This window comes from Misgurnus anguillicaudatus, chromosome 22, assembly GCF_027580225.2.
Source record: "Misgurnus anguillicaudatus chromosome 22, ASM2758022v2, whole genome shotgun sequence".
NCBI classification, from domain to species: Eukaryota; Metazoa; Chordata; class Actinopteri; order Cypriniformes; family Cobitidae; genus Misgurnus; species Misgurnus anguillicaudatus.
In genome coordinates, this window is record NC_073358.2 from 968,603 (window position 1) to 980,994 (window position 12,392).

At 37.0% G+C, this 12,392-nt stretch overlaps 1 protein-coding gene across 1 annotated transcript in view; it reads left to right on the top strand.

Annotated features, from left to right (window-relative positions):
• Positions 1-12,392, top strand: part of brinp1 (bone morphogenetic protein/retinoic acid inducible neural-specific 1) — a 115,922-nt gene that overhangs the window by 74,507 nt on the left and 29,023 nt on the right. The window contains exon 5 of the mRNA XM_055200289.2: positions 3,731-3,836. Coding sequence (XP_055056264.1) covers positions 3,731-3,836 — 106 coding nt within the window. The remainder of the gene's footprint in view (positions 1-3,730; positions 3,837-12,392) is intronic.

Consider the following 12,392-nt stretch of genomic DNA (forward strand, 5'->3'; position numbering starts at 1 on the left):
TAAACAGATGATGTCACACTATAGACCTTAGGAGAATCTCATGAGAACACGTCTGTCACGTTTATATAAAATCTAAAGAACCAAATAAGAAATTATGCATGAAGAAGAATATGCCTGTTTTGATTTTAATTACGATACTTTACATTTAAAAAATGTGGCTCTCACAAATATAACCAAACCTGTATTCTCTCTCTCTCTCTCTCTTTCACACACACACACACACACACACACACACACACACACACACACACACACACGCACACACACACACACACACACACAATACTGCGAGTACATCAGTCCATGTATCAGTCTCAGTAGGGTTGAAATGGATGACGTCTGTCTTCTGCCCTTAGAGACTTGACTATATGTATTTGAGAGCTTGAAGCAGACAAATGAACAGTGAGAGGTTTTGAAAATGGCCTTTCAGGTCTGGATCTGCTTTATTTATCAGCGTCTTCAGTAGTTTGAACACAGCTCTCAGCACACTTTCATCACAGAGAGTCATACTGATGCATATGAGAGTTCAACATTTTCCCACCCACATGTTTTTTAAACTTATTTGATTTTGTCTTTATCTGCAGAATGCAATGGGAATAATTTATAAAGAATTATTTGCTAAAAATATTTTCCCTTCATCATAACGTCTCGGGTTACGTACGTTACCCTTGTGCCCTGAGTAGGGAACGAGACGCTGCGTCTACCCGCCATACTTCCTGCGTCCCTGTTACGAACATTTCAGCTAGCGAGGGCGTTTTCAGGTCGCCTTTTATACTTTCTGGCTCCCGCGTAACACCATTGGTTGATGTTGACATACTCAAGCCTGGAGGCGTTCCCATAACATTACTATGGTGGCGCAGCTTGAGTTCCCTCGAAAAGGAACTCTCAAATCTTAAACTTGATGTCAACGTCAATCAGATCACAAGGCACAAGTTAACCAAATGAAACATTATTGATGTTAAACCGAATGTAATGGGTCAAATTTAGCAATCTTACTCATTTTGGTTTAACTTCAGGTTCACTCCACAACAAGCATTCTCTCATCTCTTCCCATCACACATGAATAAATCAATCATTTAACATGATTTTAACTTATAGCACTGATGTGTGTTTGTTTTGATCACCTGAGATGACATAAGGCTAAATATAAGAGAATATTCGTCAAGTCATCTTAGATGTTTAGAGGATGTTTTGTTTGAAAACCTGATGAGACAGAGCAGCGTTTGGTCTGATGTCTAGTTTTAATGCATATATTGTATTTGCGGTCTGAAACAGGATTGAGATTTGTTGTTTCTGTAGATCTGAAGGATTTATGGACAGAAACAGAAGTTATTAAAGATCGTCAGTAGACTGCTAAAGGAGTGAAGTGAAACATCCAGACATTGTTAGATGTGAGGAGACAGAGATCACAGACAAACACATCTCAGACGTTTATTGCAGATTTTGTGGGTTGGTCTGTTTGTATGCTTTGATGTCCTGTAATAAAATCAGAGACCTCATAGCAATAATATTCACATACATAAAGAGGTGTAACGTTTCTCTTACCGTATCATACTAAATCTTTCTTAAAGTCACTAAACATTTGACAAAACAGCATTTTTTGGGCTAGACCTGAATGACAGATAGACAATAACATCATGATACACTGATCATGGTTTCCTCTGGAGGACAAGGAGATGAATTCATGCTGTCAAATGTTTTATTCCTGTCAGGTATCATTTAAGAATTAAACTAAGACCTCGCCTGAACATTTTAATAAGAAAAGCACTTTTATGATTGGGTGATGAAACACAGATTGATTATATGAGAGGAAGGCGTGTGTTATTGCACCTCAAGGTCACTTTTTACCATCTGAATAGCTTTCAGCTGATTTGCTCTTAAATTTCATATGCAAATTTATGATGATGCAGCGGGCGAATCAAAGATGCCTATTTAAAATCTTCCGGCTGGCCGAGATCCTGTCGCAGCTGCCAGTGAGAGGACTGATCTCAGAACAGGTGCTGTCAGACAAACACACACAGAACGACGGGTGGACAGATAGACAGAAAGATGGACATTTTGATAAATGATGATAAGCACACAGTTGATGGTACCCAAGGGCTGCTATAATCAAAAAATATAAAAATTGATTAAAAGTCAATTGATTAAAATTAAAAGTACACTTCTACACGTGAATACCCTCATTTAGTGCCAGATTTAGCTATAATAAGTGAAAAAAAATTATGTTTTCATCCGATTAGTCGATTAATCGCAAAAATAATCGCTTGATTAATCATTTATGAAAATAATCGTTAGTTGCAGCTTTTTCTACTCATTAACTTCCATAGTGTTTGATTTTCCTACTATGAAAGTCAATAGGCACCATCATATGTGTGGTTATCATCATTTAACCAAATATCAGAAACTCTTACAGGTTTAAAACACCATGAGGTAGAGCAAATTATGTCATTTTTGTGTAAACTCTCCCTTTAAATATTGTAAGTTTATTAGTAAGTGATGTGGACACAAACAGACCACACATTCACATCATTGTGTCTTCTTTTCACCAAGTAAATAAATCAAGACTTTGGTGGGATCTCGGTTAGCCGAGGGTCACATCCCTTCACTTGAAGAGGCTGAAAATAGAAGTTCATTACGAGGCTGACAGGTGACAGATGTAATGAGAAATGGGCACAGTCGCTTTCCCATGATGCTCTGCTTTAATGATTCCTCTAGATACAGTTTGTTCTTTAATGATACACGAGCGTCTAATCCTCCTGTAACACGAAACAACCCTCGCTTTGACGACTGTGTTGGAAGAAAGCATTTCAGCACAAACTATACAAATACATCCAGACAGATAAACACATCAGACGTGTTGCAGGTAAAATGAAAGCTCAGTGTTTCTGTCATCCCCAGCAGATGTTCGTGGTGTTTGTGTTGGATGAACATCGGGTCATTTGGATTTTCGACATTTGTGCGTAATCCCAAAATCTCCTCGTCAGACATGTGCGCTCAGATTTTCATTTAGACGCTGGTAATCTTTTTTTAATCCGGTTGATCATTTGTGGGTGTGTGTTTGTCGTGATCTGGACTCAAAACATTACTCATAATACCTCATTATATCTTTTTATGCCGAGTGGTGTTTATACAGAGCTCCATACAGGGATAGTAACGATTTCTTCAATAATCACTTCTTTTCTTTGTAATCATTTGTTTATTTCAGTTTGTGTTATACACTGACAGGTTTTCTGTATCTCTTACAGACAGGAGGTTTATGTAGGTCACAGTCTGCTGAGATTCAGAAAACTGCTTTAAGATGACATAAAACATCTGAAGCGTTTCACTGGATGTGTAATTACTGTGTGTGTGTGTTGGTGCTAATGTTCAGATTAAATTGGAGATTGAATCGCTTTTAATGAAGTTTGTTACAGAGTAAACATGAATATTACTGTTGATCATCATCTGCCGTAATCTTCTTGAGAACATGAGCAAATCTTCATGCACATAGACCGAGAGCTTAGCTGTGTTTTCATTTCATATAGAGATCAGTGATGAAGATGTTTGAAGACGAGCATCAGTGTTTGACTTGTGTGTAAGAATAAAAGTCTTTGTATGGGTTTTTAAGGGGCAGATGTGAAATCACACAAAGTTGTGTTGTCTTCTTCAGATCACAGTGCTAATAAATGAAGAGCATGTACTGTAGTGATATTTTGATGATGTTGGTGATTTTCATGTGATTTGTGTTCAGGTGACAGAGACCCGGACCGGTCCTCTCGGCTGCAGCACGTATGATAATCTGGACTCGGTCAGTTCGGTTCTGCTCCAGAGCCCTGAGAGTAAACTTCACCTGCAAGGTACACGACACCTGCTTCAACTGAATCTGCAAAACTCAAATTTCCCCCCAAAAACATAGCAGATTACGGAGCCCCTACGTTGACATTGGAGTAAAAACAAATCTAAAGTTTAGTTTCATGTGCTCACACGAAACCTTCATGTGCAGAATTTTTTTTAAACTTTCGTGCGCGCGCGATAGTTTCACGTGTACACGCAAAACTAAACGCGATAGTTTCAGATGCGCACACGTAACTAAACTTCATTAAATTTTTTCTTCATGTCCCCTTAGAGGCTCCGTAGCAAATGATGTTTTTGCATGAGAAAAATAAAGTCTTTGGGTTTGTTTCATTACATTTCAGCAGATTGCTCTCTGTGATTCCTATTGGTTTAATTTGGTGTATACATGTGTTCAATTCTTAAACTCATTGTAGTGTAGTGTACATGTATGTTTTTTATGGTAAAGCAAATCTAACAGGAATGATCTGAAGCTGAACATGTTGTTAAAGCTGTTAGAGTTAAAATTGTTGAAATGGAGCAGAATAGTTTATGTTACAATAATGAACTTGATATGCAAGCCTAAAGAGGTTTCTATCACTCGCCTGCTGAATTTATCACCAGTCCAGCTGTGCGTCTGTCATATTAAACACCACACCGCTGAAAATCTGACAACATGTTGACAAAAGTGTTGAAAGTTTTACACATTTACACGTGAAATACATCATTGTTTTTATTACTCTGTTATATGCATCTTTTAGATGTTTTTGTGATGCACATCTGCTGTATTGACAAATACTTTAGAAAAAAACAGCTGTGATGTTGTGAGATGTTTGTCTGTGTTATAATACACATTTTTATGATGTGTGGGATAAATCAGATATAAGCTGTGTTACATTCACTGATTTGACAGATGAACTTGTGCATTTATAAATAAGTTAAATGTTGTGTTCTTTTACACATTTACAACAAAACATCGGGCCCGTCCACATGGATTGGTTGGTTTAACAGGTTAATGGCTGTTGCTATAGTAACAGGTGTTATTCACAGCTATGGTGACAATAATAAAGCTTGATTATTGGTTTATACAGTTGTGGTTTAAAACAGTCTTGTGAAATGTTGTATGCAGAGTAACTTTGAGGATTGATATTTCATCATGTCCTGTTTAGAGTTTCTTTTCTATTTTCAGTAGATACAGCAGCATGAGTATTGTAATGTTTCATTAGAAGCATCGGCCAATAGGTATTAATAAATGTCATGAGTCATTTTTCTTCAAAATTTCATTTTAAACCGATTCCCAGTTGGAGTTCGCACAGTTTCTTACATGCCACCGGCTTTAGAGGAGTCGGTTTTAATATAAAGTTTGATGTAATTTCTTTCTGGTGAATAGTTCGGATCAATGTTATTCGTGTGTTTTGGTTAACTCACATGACGAACACATTTGAGGTTGTAATGAAAGGCAACATGGCGAGATGCATGTGCTGTCTCCATCTTTTATCTGCTCATGTCATGTTTAATATTCTCCCTGAAAGCTCTCTCTATGTAATATTCTTTGATGCCGAATGTCATTACGGTGCATAAAGCATCCCATCACGAGCACATGATGAAGGCGTGTCACGGCGCAGCAGTGAGTGGTCATCTGTGATCTACAGTAGATCATCCACTAGATAAAAGTCACACAGCGCTGGTTTGTTGTTTTTGAGATAGTTTGGAGAAAATGGTCTTGATGGGTTTTGATGGACCTGAAGATCTTCTCTGGGAGGACATGCTGACGGCCAAACATCTCTCATCATCTTACAGAGTCAGATGTTCAACTTCAAGCATAAAGTCTGATATAGTTTTGTTTAGGTGTGAGGTCATCTGAAATCAAGAGTGTAGTGGTTGGGTTTAATGTTACTAGCAGTCATGAATCATTCATTGTAAAATATATATAAAACAGATCTGAAGGTTTACTTTATTTTTCTCAATCAAACAGAAAATACATAATTCATATTCGGGGTCTTATCAATGTCAGCAAACGCAGAGGAAATAAAAGGCTATAGGACACTTTTCAAAGTCATCAAAAGGGTTTCCTGTTTGCCAAAAGAAACAGCACCAGACAAAAGCACAAGCCCTAAAATTACTGCCCAAAAATAAATCACATTGCTTTGATATTAGATATTATAATACAACGTAACATTATAAAAAACACGTTTACCTTGTGGAGTGAAAGCTCGGTATATTTTTGCATGTGAAGTTTTTCAAAAACATGAGCTGAATGAGCTGATGATGATGACAAAACCACCAAATTTTGATTTTTAAACTGCACACGATGCACAGCTTTAATACTCTGAATTTACTGTATAACCATCTTATATTATGTATATATACTATATATCAAACTACAACTAAACTGCATATTCTAATAGTCTAAAACAAACATATTAAAAGCTCTGGAGGCTTGCCATTGGCTGTTGTATTTGAATAAATAATGAAGTGAGGGGCTAGGTGAGGATTATGGGCTATTTTGGGTTAAGTTTGATTATAAATATAATATTTTCATATTAATGTGTGTTATTACGTTTATGTAATGGTGAAATGCATTTTTTTCTGATATATATTTTAAATATGCATTTCTTTAAGTTACTGTCGTTACCGTCGTAGAGAATAGTAGTACTTTTCCTGTGAGTTAAATACTGCTTAAGAGACCTCTGAGGTTTGTGTAAAATAACCAGACATTGGTGGACAGGAGCTTATATAAGTAGCGTCTGCCAACAAGGGATGCTATTTGTGTATTTTTTATGGATGCCTTGACATTTTTTTGGGGGGGGGCAAAAATCTGGGGGCCCCCTAGCCGCCCCCCCCCCCATAGACCCGGCCTTGGTTAGTAGTAACATACAGAGACAGAGGAAAACCTGAGATTATAATTTATTAAACAAACCACTGTTTGAGTCACACAACCAATTTCTTCAAGGATGTGATACCATTAGCCAGACAAATCTTGTTAAATGCAATGACTAGTTTTACTTCACAACACAAGTTAAGATGACTCTGTTTTCCAGTGCACTGATGTGAACCTAAGCAGCACACAGCCAATCAGATGCGAGCTTGCAATGTTAGACAGCTCTTGCATGCAGTCTGCAGTCTTACATCACATTTTCTTGTCTACTTCTCACACAGCATTTGTTTTGTTCCTGTGTATTGTCGAGGTTTAAATATAATTTACCTTCTCTAAACACTTCTAGAAGGTCACAATGAAACTGCAAGGCACTGAGATTTTTGTTTTTAGTTCAGTTTTTCCCACCAGAGTCAAAGCGGAGAAACAGCTGGAGAAAATGATTATCAGGCATTTTCTCAGGTCATTCGCAATATGTTTTTAAGCATCTTCTATTCGTCCTTCAACTTTTCGATTGTGAGAATTGCGGTGTCGTTGTTCATAAAGCAGTACATTATCGTCCTCTGCCGATGAACAATTCAGCTGCGTTTATTAATGCGTGCTGAATACAGCGCAATACCGCCATCTGTTTTATTAACAGTATGTGAAAAGACTGCACAATGCACATTTTGACAAATATAGTAGGCCATGCAGGTGTTTTGTGCATTTGTACAGAAAAGTGCATACTATGCACAGTGTACATAGTGCAGAAATAGTAGTATGTTAGTATGCTGAATTGGCAGATCTTCTGTGAATATGTGAGGTCTGAATCAACCATCAGACAGGCACACAAAATTTAAGACGGACAGCCGCATGTCAAGATCTGTGTCTAAAATCCACACAGAAGTGTCTGGCATTTAAAACTGCTTTTGCATGTGTGAACAGGACTGTGTCGCTGTCGAGTGATGATTTTGTGTGATTGACATGAACTGAGAATGAGAATACGGCTCCTGTCTGCCTTCATTAGCCGGTGACTCCTGTGTGTGTGTGTGTGTGTGTGTATCTCTTCAAGAATTAGAAAAGGTCACTTTGAAGGGATTGATGCCATTAATAAAATTGCTTTTGAATCTTTTGACTGAAGTGGAGTCAGACGGGGCAGTTAATAAACCTGATGGCTGTATGGAGGACAGGAGGAGAAACAGTGCCTCTGTGACAGTGCCTTTGTTAGTTCCTTCATAAACAATCTCTTAAAAATAACTTTAAAAATATGCCAACTTTTACAATATATAATATAAGTCTCAATTGTGCATAGAATGTGTGTGTGTGAAGTTTCAGCTCAAAATACCCCACAGATCATTTATTATAGCATGGGAGCAAAAAGCACTGTACCTTTAAATGCAAATGAGCTACAGCTCTTAACTTCCTCACAAACAGACAGTAAACCTTTCACTTAAAATAGATCTGATTAATACAGTCTGAGACAAAAGTTTATTTAGCTGCATTAGCACTACAGTGTGCTAACAAACACATTTGTGTAAAATTAACCAGACTGTGGGCGGGGCTTTATCAGTGTGACATCACATTAACAAGAAAATCAAAAGAGCATGTCTAATAAAAACTGCTTTGGTTTAATATGGTTTAAAAAAAGGAGCGGGTGGATTTTTCATTGTATGGTGGTTGTGTTCTCACAATGCCAACACACAGTTATTTCTAAACCTTGTAAAAGTGGAATTTGCATAATATGGGCTCTTTAAATCTGATTTGGTGCTGATTGTTGAGAAAATGAGCTTGTGATTCGTTTCTCCGGAGAAGGATGAATGTATAATTCAGCATTACAGTAGCTGAAAGTGCTTTTAGGGGATAAGCTGGACGTTTGTAGTCCTGTGAATGTCAATAAGTTTCAAGGACACCCTTGACTCAGTCGCTATGTTTACATGCACAAAATTGTGTCAATCCAACTGAATTTAATCTGATTGCAGGTTACAACAGTACAGTTTACATGCACCCTAAACACTGTAATCTGATTAAAATGTTGGTTTACATGTACATCCTATATAATCCCAACCAAACGTCTGCGCAAGCACACAGCCAGGGTTGCCAGATTCAAAACCATCCCTATAGACATTCAAAACTATCTCAAAAGCATCACAAAGACTATTCACAGCCCAAATACCAATAACTAATGAACCAAATCCTTTCATCTTTAACCCGCAAAAAAAAAAAAACAGTAGCCGAATCTAAACTTGAAAAAAGCAGGGGATTTACGCTTTATCTCTGAATAAATGCACAAAGTTAAACTTTTCAGATATAGGAATGAAAACACACTTTTTGAAAGGCATAACACTCTTTTATTTCTTTATGTAATGTTATGAAAGACATGAACGTTCCCATTACCTTCATAATGTGTTGCCATTGCATTGCTATTGCATGTTTCTGTGATGAAAATCATGTGATATGTAAATAAATGGTAAATATAAGACATGAACTTAAGGACAAATCTTCTGCACATGTGCACAATGTATTTTTGTTTTTGATTGAGAAAATACTACGATTCAAGCGTTTACATGCATACTTTTCTCCTGATGATCGGATCACAGATCGGACTTCACTACCACTTTCAATACGATCTTAATTGGCATTCGATGGACCTCAATCGTATTGATTAAAGTAAAGTGTTTACATGAAGGCTTTTCAATCCGATTGAGCCATCAATATGATCACAAACAGATTATTTGGTTGCATGTAAACGTAGCATTGTTGACACCGCATGTATTCAGACTGTATGCTGGTTTTGGTTGTGTGCTGTAGAAATGTGTTTCTTTCCATCTTGTTATTGTGCAGACAGAGACTTGATCGTATGACTTTGCCTCTGGAAATCCACCCGAGCGTGTTAATGGCTCAACGTTACATTTCCAGTGCAATAAAATCAACACTGCTATAATGCTGACATTACAGATTTGGACTAATGGGACTCTTGTGTTGTATCTTTGATGTTATGAAGTAAATGTTGGACCTCTGTGAAGGCAGCGCGTGATGAAATTGGCCGGCGTCTCTGTCAGATTAGATTGTAATTGTGCCGTGGGATCAGAGTCAGAACGCAGTGACCTTCAACACAAAATGCTTGCGGCGTCTCATTTTATTACTACAGTGTGAGTTTCACTATAGTGTAAAGGTTGAACAGAACGTGTTACAGGCCACTCACTGCTGGTGTAACTGAATCAGATGACGAAGCGTTTACATCAGGGACGTGACATTTTCACAATTCACTTCACAAACAGTCATGTTATTATGAAATGAAAAACAATAGAAAGCGTGACATAAGACTCCCATAAACTGTTATAGTATACAGTGAATGTCATCTGTGCGTATTCCTGCCCAATGCTTATTACTGAAACTCATTCATTACTATGTGGTAATAACTATTTTTGGAAATCTATTTAGGGGCTCATATTATGCAAAATACACTTTACAAAGTGTTTGGACATAAATGTGTGTTGGTAGTGTGTGAACACAACTACCATACAATGAAAAAAATCCATGCACTCCTCCTTTTTAATCCCCATTAAACCAAAGCAGTCTCATTATAAACAGTCCCTCCAGAAAAATGTGATTATGCGATCGCATGATTCAATGCATAATCAGCCAAATCCGCATATTTATTTTTAAATACACCGCACTTAAGCTGCATAAATTGCCCATTTCTACTTGCAAATGCGGGGTTTGCATGATTTCATAATCCCGCATTTTCGTAGCAAAAAACGATCAACTATCTTAGCAGAAAGTTGAAAAATGTTGCATGTACTTCACACATGCGCAGCCTTGTCCTCTGTTGTCATGGGAACGTTAGGAAATGAACATCAATGAAAAGCTGCAAAAGCTGCAAACAGTTTTGCAAGTTCACACAGTTTTTGCAAGTTCCTGCAATTTCATTGCATAAAATTGCATAAATATCCTGCATATTCCATTGCACTTTTTAAGAAAATGTGCTGCAAGATCAAGAATTTTTGCCCGCAACAATCACAAAAAACTTTTCTAGGAAGGACTGTATAGATGTGGTTTAAATTCTCTTGGTATTGTGATGTCACACTGACAAAGCCCCGCCCACAGCCGCTAACTGACTGTGTAATTTTACCCAAATGCTTTTTTATTGTGTTTGTTAGCACATTTAGACTGTATTTACACACTGTAAGCCCAGACGAGTTGATTCTACTTAAAAAACATAGGATAACTCGCTGCCCTAAAAACATTTGTTAAACAAACAAGTATTTTAAAGTTAAACAAACAAGTAATTTTAAGTTAAATCTACTTAAAATTGCTGAACAGGCCATTTAAATTTTTCGTTAACTGAATGTAAAACGTCTTGTTCCAGTAATATATCATTGTTTGATTAACTAAACATTTTCTTTTCTATAAATGGTCAGTTAACAATATACTAAACTTATTTTACCTTAGTTTTATAAAACTTGTAGTGTTAAGAGACACTCTGCAATCTTTGCCTCTCAAAAAAAGAAGTAAACACAGGCGTAAACTTCACACAAATACCTCAATAATGGTGACAGTAATCAAATCTTGTGAAGTGAAAAGATTGCACTTTACCAAAACAATAAGAAGCTACAATGATAACAAAAAACAACTGCAGTAGTATAAATGAAGAAAAACAAACAGCAAACCAACACTTATATAACAGTAGCAGTTAATTTATGCATGCTGCAATGCATGATGGGTAACATTTTCAAATCCAGAGACTTAAATAAGCTAAAATAAGTTGATTCGACTCAAAATTTCTTGTTGAGAAATCATGCAATTCGTGCATTAAACTTAAAAACTTGCGTAATGGAGGACATTTTTCAGGGTTTAAGTTAAGTGTACTTATTTATTTGGGTTAAAGCAACATGAGGGTTAACAGTGCAGGAATCATATTTATTGTAAACTGAAAACAGTAGATCATTTGCATTTAAAGGCACATTTTGTGATTATTTTCTCTTTTTATTTTGAGAATTAAATTCCAAATAAAATCATTTGTCAGGATCGTCCTTACTAACAAAAGAGTCTGGCATCGGTCTGTATAACATCTGCCAAAAAATACTGTAGTGTAGACTCAAAGCAGTAATATTATTAAATGGACAGTTATGATCAGATAAACTGTGTGGCATTGTAAAACATGTCACCAAATATTGTGATGTTGCCTAAATTTACTGAAACAAACATGTTTTCACAGCACATTTCTTCTCAGTCTCTGTTGGATATCCCAGCATGCCTCAGTGATTAAAGTTTGGCCTGGGGAATCGGCCGTCCATTCAGAGCGTCCGATGTACGGAGGGCAGGCAGAGACAGAAAGACTGGCCGGAGAGATCAATTCAGTCCTAAAGAACATGAGGTGCAGACTAGTGATGGATTATCTCAGTCCGGTCCAGATCCGCTGTGGTCTTTGAGCTCTGCTGTTCGGTCCAGATCTAAAACCACAGCGTGCTAGATTCGTTCGAGACGTTGACTGATGGTGGCTTTTATTTGTTGCTATGGAGATCACGATTGGCACAGCATTTCAACTAATGTCTGATATCCATCACATTTGTAAAATCAGATTTGATTAAGATGGGCTGTGCATTAGTTAACACAGTTATAGGGACGGCACTTTTAATGCATGTTATAAACCTGCATGCTGTATCGTTTTTAGCATATTACATTTTCTGATGGATAGAAACTTCATGACTTTATAACTTAAGACCAC